Source organism: Oryx dammah, unplaced genomic scaffold, assembly GCF_014754425.2.
Source record: "Oryx dammah isolate SB20612 unplaced genomic scaffold, SCBI_Odam_1.1 HiC_scaffold_29, whole genome shotgun sequence".
NCBI classification, from domain to species: domain Eukaryota; kingdom Metazoa; phylum Chordata; class Mammalia; order Artiodactyla; family Bovidae; genus Oryx; species Oryx dammah.
In genome coordinates this window covers 8,192,817-8,214,980 of record NW_024070213.1, presented here as the reverse complement: position 1 = coordinate 8,214,980, position 22,164 = coordinate 8,192,817, and the positions used below count along the sequence as shown (strand labels likewise).

Sequence of the window (22,164 nt, the reverse complement as noted above, 5' to 3'; positions counted from 1 at the left end):
CAACCCAGGTGACAGGTGAGTAGGACTCTGTCAGCCCCTGAAGAGCCCACTCTGCGCTCCCCATGTCTAATTCTGCTCTCTGAGAGCAAGTTCAGCCAATTCGAGAGCCACTTCCAGGAAGGCAAAGGAGGAGGGGGCGATGGCCCCTCTCATCAGGACTCCTAGAAGGCGCTTCTGAGGCCCGTTTGGGGATGCCTGGAGCTGGGTAGCCAGTGCTCTCGGAAGACTGGGGTGTGTGGTGGAGAGGCCACCCCTGAACATATCCGGCCAGCTCTGCTAAAAGCCGTGGCTATGGAGGGTCGCCTAGTGAGGGGTAGGGGTGATAACGCTAAGCACTGGGCTTTCTTGATATGGAAGCAGGTGGCGGTGTCAAGCCATGATCACCACACACTTGTCCACTACAGGAACGAGACACAAGGAAGCACAGCAACACAGAAAATACATTATGAAGTTCAGGCCTCTACAAATTGTGGAAAATCCCCAAAGACTCAAAAAGTTAGTCTGTAAGTGTGTGTATGAGTCCGAGGGCGGTGTTCACCTTAGACTCGTGTCTTCCCGCGCCACACTGCCTTAATGGCTTTGCCCGAGGAGCCCAGGCACTGCTCACTTGGAACTTTTATTTTCCCAGAAACTCCGAGAAGGCAGTCTCTGAGAGAGACGTCCCCGGCCCTCCAAACCAACGCAAGCCCAAGAACTGAGCATGGCTGTCTACAAGGATACACATGTTTGGTGTCATTGGGCACTGAAACGGGATTCTTCATTCCCATCTTCCCGAAACTGGTTTCCTGGGACACTTGCATGGCTTTGTGTGAACACAGGGAGGAGTACAAACACGCACTGAAAGGAAACAGCAGCAAGGAAATCAAACGCGCGCAAATGGCCAAGCGGTGCAGTGCTCCTGACCCCAGTTTCGGCCCCAGCTGGCTCTAAGCACCAACCATATACCCTGTTCCTCCTCTTCAGCGCCCATCTTCCTTCTCCCTGAACAGATCTGCTGCCTTAACTGAGGTCATTTGTGACCTAAAAAGAGAAGAAACTGTTTCAATTTCCTTTCTCAAAGGAAAGGAGATTTCTGCTTCCCAGGGGCAGCTGGGTGCTGTGCTGGACGCAGTTCTCAGGAGCACGGGCCGAGTGACGGAAGCGTGAGCGCGAGGAGCCTTCAGAACCTACCCAGCAGGGAAGCGCAGCTCTCTCCCGTCACCAGCCCCAGACGCAGACACAGACAGTGCAACGCCTCCTGCAAGCCATGGGCACTGCTGGAAATGCTTTTCAGCAAGAACGGCAGCAACGAACGACCAAGACTCATCACTGTCATTAAGGAATGTATCAGGTGCCTGGGTCTGAATGTCACTTTATTAGATGTTGACATAAAAAATACAAAAACGATCATTCCCATTCTCAGGAAGACACCATGCTACAACTAAAGCTCACCACCCGCTCTGTACGCAGAGGAACTCAAAGGCTGCGAACACAGGACACCTCAGAGAGGCCAGCAGAGTGCAACGGGCCAGGCAAGCCCGGGGGCTCTCTGTCCACGGCAGAAGCACCAGGCCTGCGCACAGGGCATCAGTGGGGGCTGGTGTGTGTGGCGGTGGGGGTGAGGGAATGGGGAACAAATGTGTTTAACAACTCAGGTGGGAAACGAGAGCCAGATCTATCCATCCGTCTAATAAAGAATTCTTAAGCAGCTACTGCGCTAGTTACTGAGGACAAGGATGGACAGGATGGAGTCCCAGCCCTCTACGGCAGCTCACGGTCTGGTCACAAAAAGACAAATGATGACAGCGTAAGAGAGAAGTACAGGTGCAGAGGTAACTGAAACGACTTCATAAGACAGAAGAGGCAAAATTCTGCCTGAGGAAAGAAGTGATGGAACTGTCCGGGTAGATTTACAAAGAAAGCCCAAATGAAGGGAACAGAAATACCACAGGCAGACAAGGAAAGGAGTGGGTCGGTCACCCGAGAGCACAGCAACTTCACGGGACTACAAGCGGTCTGATGCAGCGGGTCGGGGGCGTTCACGTGGTGATCACAAGGCTTGGGGGGCGGGGGAGGGCCCAGCCCCTGAAGAGCTCTAATGAGCTGTCGCAGGGCCTGCATCAGGGGAGCCGAGAAGACATACTTTGCTGTACTCCTCCCACTGAGTACAAATGAACACTCCAGACCTTCTATGATAGGGTCTGAAAGGTGGAGAGAAGATGACAGACTGGCCAGGGACTTTGGAACCTGAAGCAGGACACAGTGGCGGGTCCCTCGAGTTTCCTTTTTGCCTCATACATCCCAGACTTGGAGCTGACGAAGCCAGCAGCCTGGAGATGCAGATGGAAGCGGGCCAAAAAGCCCCAACAAAACCTACCCTCGCTAGCCACAGGACCAGGAAAAGGGCATCCCAGCAAGAGAGAGCTTAGACAATAATCATTCTGCTCTGGCCAGACACCACTGTGAAAGCCCCACCCCTGCCAGGAAAAGCCAAGCGGGAGTCTAGACCTCCACCCCTCCACGGCTGTGATGAAGCACCCCAGTCCTCCTGCCAGGGGGCATCGAAGGAGGCCTAGGAGGAAGCTGTCCCCAACCCAAGGAGTAAGTGCAGACCACGTGGGGAGCCATATCCCCACTAGCAGTAAGGAGATCCCCTCCCCGCTGAGGGGACTGTCAGGGGAGGACTGGTGAGGAGTCAGGACTTCCACCACTACAAGCTCACCTCCAACCCACAAAAATGTCTAACATTGGGTCACCCAAGCTTTAGAAGGGGAGGAAAAAGATGGATAGGAAAGGTACTTAAATAAATGGCTGAAAACTTCCCAAATTTGGCAAGAGACATAAGCCTACAGATTCAAGAAGCTGGAGTAAATCCCAAACGAGTTAAAGTCAAAGAAATACATGCCAGGATACATCATAACTAAACTTCTGAAAGCTAAAAACAGAGGCGGAACCGTGAAAACAGACAGAGGAGACAGTCTGAACGAGAGCAGTTCTCTCCCTCATCAGAGGCCATGGGGGCCACCCCACCAGCCACCCCACCAGCCAGGCGAGGGGGATGATCAAGCACACGGAGGGCTTTGGAGTTATTTCTAACTTGATGTTTTGTGTCAAAAACTAAGTGGGAAAAAAGAATTAAGTGAGGAGAAGCATGCCTAGTAACTGGTTGTGTGCTCACTTCACTGCGCGTCTGCACTCTCCCCTGCACCAGCTGCTTTTAATTCTCAACTTTCCAAACTGAAAGGGCAAGTGACAACCAACCTTACAACGCTGACCTAGACTCACCGGGCACCTTTCAGCCATATTTGCGTTCTCTCTCCTGTGCACACATGCGTGCACACACACGGTTTTGTTGGTTTGTTGATGAAATCACTTGAGAGTGAGCTGCAGATCAGTCATCCCTCGGCATCTGCAGGTGACTGGCTCCGGGATCCCCCATGGACACCAAAGCCCACGGACGCGCAAGCTCCTTACACAAAATGCATATAACCTATGCACACTCCCCCATGTACTTTAAATCATCTCTACTTATGACCCCTAATACAAAGCGACTGCTATGCAAATAGTTTCCAGTGTGTGGCCAATTCAAGTTTTTTGGAACTTTCTGGGATTTTTTTTCCCCAAATATTTTCAATCTGTGGTTGGTTGAATCCACCACCTGTAGATACAGAGTGATGACCACCAATCATAATATTTTATCCCTAAATTCTACATATGCATTTCTTAAGAATAAAGACATTCTCTTTTGTAACTAAAATATTTTTAGCACACCTCAGAAAATGAACATTATTCAATCATAGTCTAAAGTACAGTCTGTGTTTGAATTTCAACTGTCCCTCAAATGTCTTCTACAGCTGTTTTGATTTCCCCCTTAATCCAAGATGTAATCAAGAACCATGCACTCCATTTAACTGTTTACTACCCAGTCTCAATCTGAAACAGTACTCTTGCCTTTTTCACTTTTCCTGATGCTGACTTAAGTGTCTAAACCAGCTTGTCCTGTGGAAAGAATGTCATATAATCTGAATTTGGCTGCTTCCCCATGATTAGATTTAGGTTAAATGTTTTTTTTTTGGGCAGAAGAGCACAGAGCTGCGTGTACTTTTCAGCATCAGTGGCACCCGTAGTGCCGCGCTGCCCAACTGACGGCAGTGCTGAGTGTGAAAGGTGACCCCAGCTCTCTTCATTCTGAAGGAAGCATTCCCCCTCTGTAATTAATACACAATCTCCGGGGTAACACTTGGAGGCCTTGTGAAAATCCTGTTCCCTAAGCACTTCATGGTTTTAGCATCTATTGACAATACCTACCTGGAATCAGTTATTACGCTGAGAATCACAAAAGAGTGAGAATTGCATTTTAACACGATCACTCTAGTAGAGATCAAAAGGCCATTTTTCAGAAGAAAAATATGGGGTGACCAAGTACATGGTCATGCCATCAATACTCCCAGAGAAAGGATACGCAGGAGGAATGAGCCTGGGGCATTACGTAAGAGACTGCGCTTACTGGGGGACATGCTGGATGTGAGCCGATTATGAGACATCCTCTCAAGAGATGTGCAAGTGGTGTGTGTGTGTGCGTGCACACGTGTGTACATATGTGTGTGTGCATGCATACGGCAGCATCTAGGGATGATGTGATATATGTCATGGAGAGACGGAAGAAAATAACTTCCCAGGATAAATCCTAAGAGAATCTTGGAATTTAAGCAGAGGTGATAAAGGGAGCCCAGCCAAAGAACGTGGCCAGCAGTCTCACAGCAACGCCAGTGAGGTGTAGGGGCAGAAACCCGCTTCAACATATGGAGGAGGAAGAGAGGAGGATGTGGAGTCCAGAGGTGTTGTCTGAACGTCACGACAGAGATGTCTCGACGTGCTAATGCTCCCAATGCATATTAACTGAGAGCCCGTGTGTCAGCTGGCGCTGGGATGTCCATGTTCTCATGGAGCTTACACTCCAGTGAAGAATGTGTCAGACATGAACACCTACCACAGGAGGAAGCAATGCAGGCTCTGAGGAATACAGAGCCGGGTTTGGGTGACAGAGAGTGATGGGGCAGGATTTTATACACTGTGGTCAGGGAAAGACTTCCTGGTGTGATGCAGCTGTGGTGCCAGGGCTGAGACCCAGAGGAGGGGAATGAGCCCTGCAGGCAGGAGAGCAGCAAGCAGAGTGGCCTGGGGCAGAACCCGCCAAGTGGCCAGGCTGGCAGAGCAGGGTGACCTGGGAAGAGTGGGAGGATGCCGGGGGCCAGCGTGAGGAACTCCACCCATGGCAAAGGTCATGAGGAAGGAGGTTTGGCATACGCAAAGGCGTGATCAAGCCTCAGGAAACCCCCTGTTCCCGAGCATCTACCCCAAAACCAGAGTCTGTTTTATGCTCTCCCCCATAACCATTTCTCTCGGAGAAGGAGTAAACGTGCAGCTCCAAGGCAATAAAAATTCCTGGGCGTGACAAGAGTGTTTCAGCTTATGGACTCCTCTGAAGGTTATCTAGCCCACCTGTATAGGTTCGTCCAGCCACATGTGATTGTTTACAGCCTCCCAACCTGAGAGGCACGAGATGTTTTAGACTTACTAAAGGCAAATTCTTTTGGGGAGTTAGAAATTATTAGTATAGTGGGTTGGTTAGGAATTATATTGGTGAAGGGTTTTTCATTTGTTGTGCCAATAATTGCTGCTAATTCCCTACCCTAGGTGTGACAAGGGTGTTTCAGGTCAAACCTCTCAGACAGACTAGCTTGTGTGACAGGATTATCCATACTCCTGCCACTATGCACATGATTGTTTACTACCTCTCAACCATAAACAGCACAGAGAGTTTTGGAGTATTTTGAGAGTCTTAATTAGCATAGGGCTTGTCTCATTGTTGAGTCAATGATTGCCAGGCCTCCACATCCTTAGGCATCTAGGAATATATTAATCAATGTATTTGGAATATAGAAAAGGAAATATAGTACTTTTTAAGGTTAGCAATACTAGACTTTTTGAGTTAATGGATTTTCTCTTTTGTAATAGATCACTGTACTTTATTATAAATCCCTGTGTCCTTGCCATGTAAAAATGTAACTTTATCACTATCTTAAGACTAGATAGATCTTAAGGGGAGCATTGGTGAAAGGATTTATTTGTTGGGCTGATGTTGGCTGCTAAATCTCCATATTCCCTGCCCTTATAATGAATATAACTAGCATATAGGAGAAATAAGCATTAACCTTTAAGCATATAGGAGAAATAAGTATTAACCTTTAAGATTAATCATGTTAACCTTGGGTTAAATAAATTCCTTTCTTGATTGTAACTCACTACACCCTCACCCTATAGAATGTAACTTTATTTGGAGGGTGGTGCCTGGTTTAAGAAAAAACACCCTTGGAAAAAAATAAGTTTTTTGGTTATCAGAAAGAAAGGATCATAAAATGTCAGCAGGTCTCACTCATGGCCAGAAGATGATGTAATAACCCTAAGACCTTTTTTTTATACATTTAAGTGAAGCACCTGATTTTGATAAAGGTCAGGACTGCTGACCCCCGCGTGACTCTGTATTCATCCCTATGTGTAACAAAAGGTATATAAGCAAGCCCCAAAATAAAGGAATCGGATCAGTTTCCGGAAAGACTGATTCCCCCATGTCGCTTCTTTCTTGCTCCCATTTCTCTGGCTGAATTCCCATCTGGATTCAGCCTCCTTTTCTCCACTAATTCTCCTACTACACTATCCATTTCTAATCTCTCTATATATCTGTAATTAAATATGTATTTTTCCAAGGACGCCGACGCCGTCCCCACCTTCGAATTCCCTGGATCCAGCAGGGCTGGACCCCGGCAGGAGGAGACGCAGGAAGAGGGGAGCTGCACAGGGCCTTGGAGGACTCAGGACTTTGCTCTCTTCTCCAGGCGTACTAGAGAAAATGAAATGGAGAAGAAATAAAGCAGGATTGTGCCCTTCAACCTTGCCATGGATAAAGTGGCTCCCAGGGGCAAGGTAAATACAAAGATCTGCTGCGAACAGTTTCTGTGTGTTTTCCCTGAGGTTTTCAAGATGGAAGTGACCTGATGCAAGCTCCTGAGTACCTGCTGTTTCCACATTTTATGAAGGAGAACTGACTTGCATGGGGTCACATCCTAATCGGCTGCAGAATGAAGACCAGGCTCCAGTTCTCCTGATGTCCAAATCCAGGTCTTTTCATGTGTGTGGATTTCCACATAAGCCAGGTAGGAGGAGGGTGGGAGCGGGTCAGAGGAAAGATACTTCTCTGATTGAGTTTGTTTTAAGTTACCAAAAAGTAACCAACAGAGATTTTAATCTGCTCTTCTACAGTTTACTCTCCCGTCCTGGCTCTTCCTCTGGAGACAAACGCCACCTCATCATTCGCTCGAATACTGGCAACGGGACAGAAAGGAGGACTTCAGACGTGACCTCGGAAATGTCAAGGGGCACACTGTTTCCCAGCCCTTTCCCCATGAGCCCTCTCTCAGAGGGCTCAACAGAGCAGAGGGAATCGCTATATAATCAGATTCCCTCCACGTCCCATGGCCCCGGCACGGAAGTCTATCACATGGGTCTGGGCAGTGCAGGAACTCTGCCCAACTCACCCCGGCCACGGTGCCAGGCCACTCGGGCGGCAGCGAGGCGGGCTTTTCCCAGTGCTGGAGACGAGGGGCACCAAGCTGCCTGCACTCAGTCACCCTGCAAGAACCTCATCTTGGGAGATCCATCACTCACTCCTGACTCAGATGGACGGGGCTACCCTCCACTCCAGGGCTCCTGCGAAGAGGTGAACAGCAGCATTCTGTGCCGTCAAGGGGAGCGAGGCCCGCGACGCTTGTCCAGTGTTTCCCCAAGTGGAGTTCCAGAAGTCTTGGAGGGTCAGAATCTAACGCAGATTTCTGAGCTTCAAGAATTTTAATCTTTAGTAAAAGCTCTTCGAGGAGGCTGGTGCCAGTAAAATGTGAAAAGCCTTGTCTCTCTAGTCCAGAAGGCAGGGGAGAGGTGACACTGCAGATGAGAAAAGAAGTTTACCTGCTCATTCCCCACCACCAGGGGGGGCTCCGTGACTAAACAGTATGCCGAGTCAGGTCTGGACTTTTCTGAACAGCTAACTCAGAACTGCATCTCTGCTGGCCGTGCAGGTACCCACAGACTGGTGGAATTGAATCTCCTGAGCCCCTTTCAGGGTCAGCGTTTCAAGCTGCAAAGTATGTATTTCTGACAGTCAACACATCGGGGGCTGTTTGCCGTTTTCCTCACACCCTGACGAGGGCCTGCTTTGGCCAGGATGGACTCCACACGCTGCCGCTGGGTCTGGCCTGGCAATCCCACTCCATGGAAGGCAGCTCCAGAAACGCAGCCCTTGCTCTAGGGCGAGCAGGTGGGGAGCTCGGAGGCTGCTGTGTCACTGGGGTGTGAGGGTTCCCAACGCCATTAGGGTAACAGTTTTCCCTGGGACTCCACATCCAGGCAGAGCAGGGGCTCTTCACCTGGGGCACACTGCACTGCTTTAGACCACCTATGAATCCCTGGAAATTGCGTGCTGAGTTCTGGGTTACTTGCCTGGGAAACTGTCTAGTGAGAGGACATGCAAGATTTCCCAAGGAGCATCAATGGCACCAAAAAAAAAAAAAATCCAGAACCTCTGATTTAACTAAGAGTTGTTGAGACAGAGAAGAGATGCCCACGGCCTCCAAGCCAGCACACAGGAGCAGCAACTTGGAAGCAATTTTAATAGATGGCTTAAAAATGATGGCGTGACTTTCACATACACCCTCCCCACTAACTTTCGCTTTCCTAGCCAACCCTGGTTCCTGATCTGACACTGTTTTCAATTTTTAATATTTACAAAGTCGACATTTTGGTGAGCGTACATCAGGCCATCATGAAATTCCACTATCAGTGAGAATCATTAGACTGCGACCTTCAGGAATCAGCCTGGGGTCTGGAGCCAGAAGACCCGGACTGGACCCACCTCTGTCTTCCACTGGTGCTGTGACCTTAGGCAAAGCCTCTGATCCCTCTGCACTTCAGTATCCTCATCCACAAAATGGCAACTATACAAACCCCTGCAGCAGTGATTCTCAGCATTAAAGTGGAAGTGCTCCACCATCTGCTGGAAGCTCTGCTTAATAAGCTTCTGGCATTGTTACTGTTTTAAACTTATTATTTTTTGTGTGTGTGCCATTCTACTTCTGAAGAGAACGTGTGGGGGTGGAGTCAAATGCTGAGAGCTAACTGGGGCTGACTTCCATTTTTTGTCTTTCTGTTTTTATCTGTCATGCCAAAATGCCTACAAAAATAACCCGCAATAATGATATTAACCAAAGAGCTGTGTCGACAGTCCAGGGACTGGCCATGACCATGAAAACCAGAACTAAGTCCAGGAGAGTCAAAGAAAAAGCTTTGGTGATGGGCAGTGGGGAAAGATCAGGCACTCCAGGGCAAGCAAGGATCCACACCAACAGGCAGAAAACACACTCCGCGACATCCTGTTTTGGTAGCAGGCTGGCCAACCACCCACCCCGCCCCCGCCCCGTTTCGACACGTGGGCTGTCACCCCCACCCAAACCAGCAGGGGAGCCAACTACCCCGAAGGAAGGCTAAAAATGGAGGCTCAAGGATGCTCAGCTTTTCCTTGTCAGAAGTGCAAGCTGCTCCCAGGTCTCAACCTTGACCTCACTGATGGGGCAAAAGACTCGAGACTGGGAGATGAAAGTGAATTTCAAAAGCTTAAAATGTGAGGGATCAAATATTTTGAACTTGGCCTTCCAAGTTTGTCTTTGGCCTACATGCCAGCCCTGTTTATATCCAGCTTTCACACCACAGCCCAGCCTAGTGCTCCAGATCAGTCCATTATTCCAATACATAGTCACACACGTACATACCTTTTTGAAGCCCCATAACCAAAATGTATAGGTCACCTGTTAGATACAAGCTCTGAATCACCTCCACTCCTCTGCAAATAACCTCCCATTAGGCTGAAGGATTTTAAATCACCACCATCATCAGATATCCATCAGGGCTTCCCTGAATGCATAATTCTTTAGGATTTTATTGTTTAAGCAAAGTTAGTACGTAGCTTCAACAAGTGACTTAATAAACTCCTTCACTATCTTGAAAAGATGTGTCAAAAGTATCTCAGATACTATCTTTAAAAATATCTCAGATACTTCCAGAACTATTAAATGAAAGTGAATACCTATTATACATTTTAGGTATTAAACTGTATCAAGAACCTGTATCAGGAAGACTACTTCTGATGGTCTGTCCAAGAGAGCTCCCTGTTGGATTCCTCCTCAGATTCAACAATGAAAATGCATAGAACATACAACTCATTCTAGAGTTATTTTAGGATTTGATAGCAACTGGACAAGGAGGCAGTTCTGTGCTAGTCACTGACCCCTGATGTAGGAACATACACTGCTGGTGACCTACAGCAGCAGGAAGAGAGATGAGAAGGCTGCTACCTCTCAGAAAGTGATGTCGCTCAGTTGTGTCCGACTCTGCGACGCCATGGACGGTAGCCTGCCAGGCTCTGCCGTCCATGGGATTTTCCAGGCAAGAATACTGGAGTAGGCTGCCATTTCCTTCTCCAGAACCTCTTAGAAAGGCAACATCAAATGCCAGGGAGCGACATGCCCAGCTGGTCTTCTCCTGAGATGAAAGAGAAGATTCCTGAGGCCATATGGTAACACAGTCTTCCTTCAGCTTCAAATCCAGGATCAGGTTAGCCCCGATCCTGGAACACACGCCTGACTGTGGCGTTTCTCAAATGTCCTTTAAACCTGGGATCCAACTAGAGTTAAATGGTCTCACTCCTGAGTTGAGGATACAGCATCTCAGATAGGCAGAGTTCTCTGCTTTAAGAAAAAAAAAAGTTATGTTGTACATCTGAAACAAATATCATGTATACCAGCCATATCTCAATTAAAAAGAAAAGGCAGAAATAAACTAGCTCTTTCACCCAAAGACATCTATGTATCTGAAAGAGCCGAAGGGACCACACTAACAGCTGTGAGAGCGAGCCCCTGAGAGAAGCACAGGCCCCGGGTCCCCACCTGGGCTGGAGCCGAGGGCAAACTGCAGGCTTTGGAGGAAGTCTTTTTCTGAGCTCTTGCCGGAAAGGGGTGCAGGTCAAAATCCTGTCCAGACTTTTCTGGCTCACAGGGACAACTATTCAGAAATGACCACACAGAGCTTCTATGACTCCCAAGTGGACTGGAGCACACAGGGAAGGGCCAAGGCCCAGGGGAGAACCCGCTCTCACCCAAACCCATCAACTACGCAAGATCCTCTCAGAAAGAATGTCTCGCATACACTAACACTTCACTTCAAATCAAATCAAACAACATTTCCTTTCAGCCTACAATTCTGTCATCTTCCATCTTTATAAGCTTTTTAAAAAGGGAGCAATTTGTCCTCAAACTAGACCCTAATCTGCAGTGGAATCACCACTGGGTCCCCGCTGGTGAACATTTCAGGCTCTTGGCAAGCTGCCCAGAAATTAAAAATATATACATTATTTCCAACCTATCCGCTTACTTGTTTTAAGAGAGATTAAAAAAAAAAAAATTACCATGAAGAGGGCAAGCTAATAAAAAGAGTAGTCCTGTTAATATACAACTAAAAGGGGAACAATCTTAACAGAGTACTATGTTTGGCTAGTGGTTCTTTGACTCTCAACAACTGTCAGCAAACTGCTTTTATTTTATTGGCTGTGCCTCAAGGCACGTGGGATCTTAGTTCCCCAAACAAGGATCAAACTCACGCCCCTACAGTGGAAGTGCAGAGTCCTCCTCTAGGGAAGTCCCTCAGCAACTGTTTTTTAATCCAAGAGTAGAGAGGAAAGTGAAATTAAGGAGAATTTTATTTACTGAAAGACAGTTCCTGTGTCCAAACGCTGGTTTCGCAGAAGTTGATGAGCTATACATATTAAGAGCTACTTTCAGATGCCCAAAGGGCAGATCTGAGCAGGTGCTCCACTCACTGCAAACAGTACTGCCTGCGTCTCAAAAGCAGAAACAGCACATCAGCTCAGTTGTCTCCAAAACTAACTGTGGGCGGAGAAAAACGCCATTGTCTTCACTTCTTTTATTGGAGTGTAGCTGATTGCCAATGTCGTGCTGTCCGGTGAGGAGCGAAGTGACTCAGTGACACATGTACATAACAGCTTGCATCTGCCAATCCCAAACTCCCAGTGCGTCGGTCCCTGGCCTCCCCTCCCTGGCAACCACAAGGCTGCTGTCTACATCTGTGAGCCTGTTTCTGTTGCACTTGTGTCATGCTTCAGATTCCACAGAAAGGGGCATCGTGTGGTGCTTGCCTTTCTCTTTCCCACTTACTTTACTTAGTATGATAATCTCTGGGTTCATTAATGTTGCTACAAATGGCATCACTTCGTTCTTTTTTGTGGCTGAGTAGTATTCCAGTGTGTGTGCACAGAATATCTTCTTTATTCATATATCTGTTGATGGACATTTAAGGTTTTTTCCATGCTAGATAAGAATTTTATAAAAGTAGAATTTGAATTCAGAAAAGTGGAATGAGTTGTCCAAAGTCACTTTGTTTCTAAGTGGCCGAATAAAGCCTGAAATCCTATCGTCCAATACCACAGCCACCACCCACATGCGACTATTTAAATTGATTAAAATTAAATTTAAAAGTTCAGTTCTTCTCTCAAGCTAGCCACATTTAAGTGCTCAAGAGTACCTGTGGGTAGTGGCTAGGGTCACAGAATATTTCTATCCAAACTGAAAGTGCTAACTGGACAGGGCTGGTGTGTGGGGGCGGCTAGTTCTTTAGAATTCATGGAAACTTGGGGAAAAGATGCCATGGGCCTCAGTATTTAATAAAGATGGACTGACAGCTCCTTTTTTATTACAAGAAATTTTGAGGCCAGAGGTTGGTTTATCTTCTCAGGGGTTACGAACACCAAGAGTTATTTTTAAAAGAGCTTCACCAAAACGGATTTTATCTCTATGTACTCAGGAAAGAGAATCTTGAAACAAAGTTTATATACCTTTGATGAAGAATAATATAAGGAATAATTCCCAAGTTACAAATAACAAAAATATTATTAAGAAGAATTTCAGCTACAGAGGAAAAGAGCTCATAATAATAAATCCTGACACTTTCAGCCATTAAATAATCTTTTCTCAGAGTTTAGAAGAAATTTCTTCCTAGTACAGAGACTGCTACAGTCAGATAAACAGGAGATTTTCAGCTGACGTGGGACCCAGTAAAAGGGCAGCTTAAGCAGCTGGGTCTCTGTGCAGCTCTTGGCCAACGCCAACAGCTGAAGCTTGACAAAGGGGTCGAACTGCAGAACTGAAGGGTCAGGAGTCAAGATGTGGTAAAGCTTATTAAAAACAGAGCTGCAGGAATTCCATCACACGAGACCATTTTTTCCCAGTTTCAATGTGAGAACATGGGGCCTACTAGCAGATCCACAAACCAATCAAACTCGCTGACCACTGGTTCACTTTCTCACCCAGCAACAAGTCTGAGTGCCTCTCAGGGCTGAGGCCGGTTGAGAGGCCTCTGGACCGACCCTGGCTGCCCCGAGCTGTGATGCCTTCACGCTGTGCATGTATTCTCCCAACAATTCAGAAGAAAGTGTCACCAGGGACAGTGGCTAGGTGTGCAGAAACACCATTTAAAATGAAAACAAAACAAAACAAAACTCACCCAAGAAATACAGAGGGAAGTCCCTAACCTACTGGACAAACAGATGATTTCCTCATGGGTTTGCCAAGGTCCTGAGGTTTTCCTACTATACGCATATGGGGCAATAATGAACCGTAAGGGGTAACTGAGGCATTAGAAAATGTGATCTCTGCTTTTCCTCAAGGGCTCAAGGGAGAACAAAAGGCTGAGAGGGAACAGACAAATGAAGCTCTTCTCTTATATCTAGGACGATTACAGGAGATTTATCTGTCATTTGTTTGGGTCAGGAGAATGTCCATGTTTTCCTTTAAAAGGTTATTCCTCTGCAGCAGCCCTGACTGCCAGAATATTTTTCTTAATTTTCACCTTAACTGTCTGGCTTGTACAACTTTAAATGTCAGAGAGAAAGGCTGTGGGGAAAGCTCTGTTTGGAAACAAAGTGAACCACACAGGACCCACCTCTTCTATGACTCTTCATCTGAAATACAGAAGCATTCCTTAATTTCTGGACTTGAACACCAGCTTCCTATCTGTGCCATCTCTCCTCTTCCCTCAAGATATGCAGAACTTCAGACATCAGGAAAGAAAGCACAGGACCTGGAATATGTAATTCTTTGCTATCTGGCACTCTGCACTTGGTACGGTTTAAGCAGTGTTAAATTTGAGACACAGGTTTACATGATGAGAATGAGGGATTCTGGGAAATGATCCTATTTAAAAACACATGAGAAACCACCAACTTCTAGACCCCATAGTTCAGATGCCATGAGCAGAGCATATCAAGCAGTAGAAAGAGATGTATAGGAATTAAGAGGCTCTTAGTGAAGTCGCTCAGTTGTGTCTGACTCTTTGTGACCCCACAGACTGTAGCCCACCAGGCTCCTCTGTCCATGGGATTTTCCAGGCAATAGTACTGGAGTGGGTTGCCATTTCCTTCTCCAGGGGATCTTCCCAACCCAGGGCTCAAACCCCGGTCTCCTGCACTGTAGACAGACACTTTACCGTCTGAGCCACCCGGGAAGTCCTTAAATCCCCTGAATTCTATGGGAAGGCCACTGCCCAGCTTTGAACAATACGCAAAACTACAAACAACCCTGAAGGCAGGGCAGCCACTGAAAACATCGTGCCCTGCAGACATGATGTCCGGACTGGAAGCCAGAGACCCCCGTGGGAGCTGTGGGAATGCTCTGTGAAACAAGGTGGGTGAGTTCTTCTTCCCAGAGCTACCGAAAGATCAGGACGAGATGAATTGGATAAAAGACATAAAGAGAAATTGATGAGGCAGAATACGGCCATGACTACACTGCTCCTTTCCCCTGGTTTGAGGGTCTTAATGACTTTCCTAAGTTGTACAGCTAATTTAAACATAAAGGCACTTTTCAGAAACTCCTCAGGCCAGTGAGATGGAAGTGAAATGGGCGCTTCAAACCAGATGTCATCTTTCCAGATCACCCAGTCTTCAATAACCAACAAACCGCTGATCAGTTACGATTTGCCCCCAGCACTACTCACATTTTCTTTTGAAAGACGTGAGCGAAGGATGACCTTGGAATTGGTGGGGGTGTCAGGGAGGCAGCGAATGTCCCAGATTATAACAGGAGTTACAGTGGTGGCGAGGGGCTGTGGTGAGGAAGTGGGGTTACGCAGAGGGTGAGGGGCTGGGAAAAAAGAGCCTCACCTTTGGGAACTCTGGGCCCCGTCTGCACATCACCTGGTACGCTGAGGAGCAGGGCACTTCACACCTGGAGCTCTTCCCAGGCCTCAACACTCCCTCTCTCACAATCTGAGAGTTTGCTACCTACTTTCTTCACTGGAAAAGCTGAAAAACAAGCTGTGCCCATCGTTGAAGGTGGCTTGTGTTATAAGGGAAAATGCAATATTCTCACAGAAGCAGGGCACTTCTATCCCTACAGGAAGTGCAGTTAGTTTCACTTCACAGATGCAGAGAACCACCCGAGGTACACAATTAGATACTCAGAATATTTTAGAATCTGAGCTCCTAGGAGAACAGGAGTGTTGTTTCAAATTCCAGGCCCAGAATTCCAACAAGTGTGCAGTTAAGTAGTATCTGTTTCTGTCTGTCTTTCATTCTCTCTTTCTCTCTCATACACACACCATTTTACAACTGGCTGTCTTCATTCATTCATTCAGTGCCAGGTACTGGGGGCAGAAATATAAATAAGATACCTCCTCAAGGAGCTCACCGTCTAACTGGAGAGACAGACATCTAAGCAGATAACTGCAATATTCAAGCATCGTGTCTGAACAGCACAGAAAACTGCAAGAAATGCAACAGAATAAATCCTACTCAACAGTTATCTCCAGTAGCCCCTGGTATCAAATGAAAGGCTGCAAAAAGAACGTAGGCCCTTATCCTCTGAGTGGTTTCTAGATCCTGAACATACTACAGATTCTGAGAAGCAGCACTATGTTCTCAGAACTAGTACTGTATCAGAGTCAGAGCCCACAGACCAGCACTGAGCTGCTCTCTATGTTGTGTACGGGCAAATCCTACCACCCAGATAAACTGTTCAGTGTCCTAAGGGCAGGTCCCATGCTGAATATTCCTTTAATCTCTAGAGCACCTAGGATTATCACAGGCAAAAAGCAGATCCTAAACACAGGATGTCCTTGGTGAAACGGACAATGAGATTGACACAGGGTGACTTGTTCCTCTACAAGGTTTGTAGGCTGGCAGATTTGCAGTGTTTTATGAAAGCACACCACTACTCTACCTGAGCACACTAACGGACCCACACTTTAAGGAGAAGAGCACTTCACTGCAAGGTCAGGGGAGACAGCACGTGGGCAAATGGTTTGAGAGTTAACTGCAATTTTTAAAAAGATAAACTTGAGACTTGAATCTCCTGGCTGATGCGTAGGACAGAAACAGACCTCAGGATCTTTATACTTGCTATGTAGTTCCAGCTCTTAGAAATGGATCTGACATCACCACGAGCTAAATCAGATCCTGTCTTCACTTGCTTGAAAATCTTCGATGGCTTCCCATTGCAGTTAAAATAGAATCTGCCTCCTCCATGCGGTTGACAGAGCTAGTTCTGGCCCCGCCCATCCTGCCAATCTTAACTGGCCCTCACTCCGCCCTCACTTACCAGGCCCAGCAACCATGGCTTCCTTGATGTGTGCAAACATGCCAGGCTCTTAACTGTGCTGGGCCCTCAGACTTGCTTTCTCTTCTTCCTGCTTCTGAATGACTGACCCCATCTAATCCTTCAGATCTCAGCTCAGATATTTCCTTCTGGAGGAGGCCTTTCTTGACCAACTTCTTCAGAGTGATCCCCTCTCATCCCTATTATCCGTTATTATGCCAACCGGTTATATGTACTTCAGAGCATTTACCATGTTCTGAAGCAATGGTGTTAGTTTATTTGTCTCCCTGCTTGTTATGTTATCAGTCTACTTAGTAAGTACAAAACTCCTGAGAGCAGGAGCTGGGTTTATCTTGCTGCATCAACAGGCACATACCAGTTAGCCAAATACTGTGAATGAATGAGTGAGAACTAGCAAGATACAGCGGCAGTAGGTTAGCAGACACTGAGTTAAGGTCTAAACAATTAAAACATCAGTCCTTCCACTATGAAGCTGGAAGTGGTGAACAATATATAAATTTTTATTTCATTCGGCTATGCCCAAGTAGCAGGAACATACAAAGATAAAAGAACGAAGAGGGAGAGCCTAAGCTCTCCACAGATATCTCAAAAAGAAATGTCAAAAAGAGCAAAACCCTGCTGGTGTCAGCTTCCGCTTGTTTTATAAGGCTGCTGGTATTAAAGGCAAATTTTCTTACTTTGAATAGATTCCAAGATGGGTTTTATTTCTCCCGAGTGATGTGGTTCTGCACTGAGCCCCGCCCTGCGATACCCCATCAATGACTCCAGTTACACCAGGCTAGGGTATCTGAGGCTCTCACTCTAAACAAAACTAGGGCTGACTTGGAATACTAGGTGAGAAAGGGCCATCCCTTCCCAAGCACCTCAACATTCAGGCAAAACACATGCGGAGACAGCTCTTCCTCACAGAACCCCAGCTCATGATCTGTTCCTCCTACAAAGGGAAGTGGCACAGGGCGGAGAAACCCTTTTAAAGGTGCAGTTCACAAGCGAAGGTTGATTCAATGGCACCCTTAAACCGAACGCTGTTTCTCTGAACTTGATCAATGAGCACAGTTCTCTTAACTATGGCCAAGTGAGAGGCCCTGAACTTGGGAAAGCATGACAAAGAAAGGAGCGAAACAAGAACCCGGTGGCCTTGTTTTCCGTTAGGTGTTTCCCATGGCATACTGGGTACACACACTGCGTCCCCAAAGCACCTCCATCAAGGGCTGAGAGGCAGGGGAGTACTTACGCGGCATGATCCCTTGGCTCACCAGCTCCTCCCGAGTCCGGCGCTGCTGGAGCTTCAACTGCAGCACTGCAGGACAGCAAAGAGAGAGGGGAGACGAAGGCTCAGTCGGCCGTTCCACCACAAAAGGCACATTTTCAAATGCAAAGAAAGCCTCGACACACAAGGGTGTAGTGTGAAAGAAGGGTCCCCGCTAACTGTGGCTGTAATTGCAGAAGTGGCCTGATACAGCAGGGCTTCCGTATTCTGCTGTGGGCGGCGAGAGGAAGTTGCGAAGGGTCTTGCAGGGCGATAACAATCCACAAAGTACCAGAGTCTTGCCTATTGCTCAAAACCTCCTACAACACTGTGTCCTCCTCCAGGACTGAAAAAACACAAATTCTTAACTCAAAGAAAACATAATGAGGACCACTGCCCAGCAGAAAAGGCTTTTTCTAGCTGTTCTATGCCTTCCTCCTGGTGGCAAATGTTTACCACAGTTAAGTGTAGTGAGTTACAGATCAGGGAGTACTGGTTATTTGTAAAATCTTCTCTTTTGGATCTAAAAATTATACCCGTTTTCACCAAGCAATGCACTTCCCTCGGCCAGAAACTATTTTACCATTAAGACAACTCTTCTCTGCCTCTTCCTCTTCACTTCGAGCCTTCTTCTGTTGACATGAAACACAAAGCTAAGGTGATTCAAAGCACATCCGGGCTAGGGGAGGGGGATGAGAGGGTTTTCTCCTATTTCTACTCTGGCAACTTGATGTAACAAGTTAATAGGAATTTTTTTTAAGTTAAAAGCCAATTATCTTTATTTCAAATGTGAGTGAAACCTAAAGGGTATTATTACCACTGCACACCAGGAGGAATGAAAAGGCCTCCATTCAGAGGTAAAGTGAGAACATGTTCGGAAAAGGAAGGCTGAGAGGATCTCACGGGCCAAGGGAAGTTCCCTTCCGTGATAAGTCTTCATTCTAAGGTCCTGCAAGTCCCATCTGAGGGCGACCTGTATCTATGAGGAATCACATTACCCTAACGCCTGTCTTTCCAATCCAGGAAGCAGTTTTTAAGACGGCCTCCCCATATGGCAGAGCTGTAACCAGTCTCCTGACTACCCCTCAAATCGAACAGGTTCAAAACCTATTGCTTGTGCCTAGTTGCTCAGTTGCGTCCAACTCCTTGTGACGCACTGGATTGTAGCCTGCCAGGCTCCCCTGTCCATGGGATTTTTCAGGCAAGAATACTGGAGTGGGTTGCCATTTCTTTCTCTAGGGGATCTTCCCAGACCCTGGGATCGAACCTGCATCTCCTGTGTCTTCTGCATTGCAGGCAGATTCTCTACCTGCTGAGCCATCTCTTCCCCAACCCCCTCCTCACATCTAATCAACTTTCCATCCTTTTTCTCTTTGATGGTATCACCATCCTCCTCCCCAGTACTAACACTAAAATTTTTAAGCCAACTTCAACTCTGCTACCTCCTCACACTCCTATTTATCAAATTTACAGCATCTTCTCTTGCTGCAGTGAGAGCACTAATCTCCCCACCCAGGGATGGAGCCCAGTCTCCCGCACTGCAGACAGACTCGTTACCATCTGAGCCACCGGGGAAGCCTCACCCATTCTAAGTCACCACAACCCGACTGTCCAGTTACTCACAATTCACTTCACCTGGAAATGCCTACCTCATCACTTCACCTGACATTCCCAACTGAGAATTACTCCAGGCCTCCGAAGAACTACCTTGCATCTGTTATAAAAAGTATAGAGATATTTTGCCCTGTGTAATACTTACCCCCAAATAAATGTAAACTCCTGGAGGACAGGGAATGTATCTTATTAATCTATGATGCTCTCCCAACCAACAGCACTCAATACACAGTAGGTATTTACCAACTGTTTCTTAAATTGAACTGTTTCTAAACGATGACACATACAGTCAGAGAAATCTAAATAGGATGGTATTATTATCATTTACAAATTAACACTGTTAAAATTAAGAAAGCCTTGCAGAATAAAAGATAAAAGTGGCAACAGCCACACTAATAGCTAACACTGATAGAACCAACAGACAGAACAGGTATTATTATCCTACTTTACAGGTAAGGAAAATGAGGCCCAGAGAGATTAAGTAATTTCCCTAAGGTTATCCACTAGTAAGAGGTACAACAGGCTCTGAACTCAAGCATTCTGATCCCAGAACTTGGGGACCCCACTTCTGTTTCTCCAGGGTCTCCTGAAAGCCTGTGCTGCTAAGATAACAGGCCCAGAGTATGATTGCCTGGGTTCATTCTGTGCCAAGACAGACAAAAGGGCTGAGGGACATAGATGATTCAGGCCAGGGACAAAGTCTAGGAGATCAGCTTCAGTAAAATAAATTTAAATTAAGAACTTGATTTCAGAATAAATTATAGATCAGCCACAACACTAATAATAAAATTCTAAGAGGAATCATTGACTGTTGCTACGTGTCAGCCCTATATTAAATGACTGACATACTTGAGAAAAGAAAAAAAAAGCCCTGTGGGGTTATTACAATTATTATCCCCATTTTACAGATGAAAAAACTAAGGATCAAACCTTTAAACTTTTGCCTTAGGTCAAATGGCTCAAAAGTGCAGGAACTAGGATTCACATCAGGTCTCTGTGACTCTAAAGTGAAGGGAAACAATATTGTGCCATATGTTTCCTCGGAACAAAGAGGAGGGCCAGGCAGGATAAAGTAAGAGGGGAAAGGGAAATCTGTTAGCCTTTACAGTGTTTCTAAGGCCCAGTATAAGATGAGCGACTGGAAAATGATTAAATGTATCAAACTTATTTCATTTCAGAGAACAGGGAAACCTAATTCAGTAAGTCTGAACACTTCAAAAAAACAATAATTAATGAAAAATACGTCTATTATCCAAGAATAATTCTGAAATAGCAATTCGCACCTTTCCAAAAATCCATATACAGATAGGGCCATAAGGAATCCATTGTGCAAACTTCTTGACTGAAAAACTTCTTGCTTCATGAAAGCAAAAGGTTAAGTCTATGATTCATGTAGTTGCCTTTTTTTTTCTTATGGCTCTAGTTCAAAAGGGAAGGTTCATCTAATAAACCTTTTCCATCTCAAACTAAATGAAATTAAAGTTCAGTTATCTGAAAATTCCATTTGTGCCTCTCAGCAGTTAATACCAAACTCTAGTCTAATCTGAAATCTGACCAAGTTTCCCATTCATGTAATAGAATTAACCCTGTATCAGTATGCCCTGGGTACTGCTACAACCTGATAGTAGGTATGTATTATTTCATACAATGCATAATCCCTGCTAACCCTAACAACATTTATAAGGAGGAAAATAAGCAGCAAATTCAGAATTATGGTGTACGGTATCTGTTTGGCTGTGTATATATACAACAATCCTTCTTCTGAGATGTCTGACCACAAAGAAACAGTATTTACACGAATTTCCCCTTTCCTTGCTGCTGGTGCTGCTAAGTCACTTCAGTCGTGTCAGACTCTGTGTGACCCCATAGATGGCAGCCCACCAGGCTCCCCCCATCCCTGGGATTCTCCAGGCAAGAACACTGGAGTGGGTTGCCATTTCCTTCTCCAATGCATGAAAGCGAAAAGTGAAAGTGAAGTCGCTCAGTTGTGTCCGACCCTCAGCGACCCCATGGACTGCAGCCTTCCAGGCTCCTCCGTCCATGGTATTTTCCGGGCAAGAGTACTGGAGTGGGGTGCCACTGCCTTCCCCTTTCCTTAGTCTATCTTAATTCCTCTTAATTCTAAGCAGTCTAAATAAAATGCCTTTATGTTTCTAGGCCTTGGGACTATTCACTTTAAAATAAATCATTCAATAATTTAAATTACCATAAGAGACATATATTATGTTTTCACTGCAAAAGGTACTCAAATCAGGAGCATATTTAAGAGGACATAATTTAATACACAACCACCCTCACCAAAATAAAGCTAACACTAGTTCAAGTGATTATTTTCAAACACAGTGCTAGATCAAGGAAATTTTTAAAAGTAGGAATGCAATAAATGCTATGTTACTGTATATCACCACTTAGATTTCCTTTCCAGTCCCCAAGTCAATAAAAAACTAAACAAAAATACCTATTTATGTACAAGCACGAGTCTTTATACCTTCACTGTTACTGAATTCCACAAATGTAATATATCATCTGGTT

General features: G+C 46.0%; 1 protein-coding gene across 4 annotated transcripts in view; it reads right to left on the bottom strand.

Annotated features, from left to right (window-relative positions):
* MRTFA (myocardin related transcription factor A) overlaps nt 1-22,164 on the bottom strand; it is a 203,289-nt gene that overhangs the window by 21,092 nt on the left and 160,033 nt on the right. For all 4 annotated transcript variants that reach the window (XM_040233243.1, XM_040233244.1, XM_040233242.1 and 1 more), the window contains one exon: nt 18,004-18,069. In XM_040233243.1, coding sequence (XP_040089177.1) covers nt 18,004-18,010 — 7 coding nt within the window. In that variant the 5' untranslated portion in view covers nt 18,011-18,069. The remainder of the gene's footprint in view (nt 1-18,003; nt 18,070-22,164) is intronic.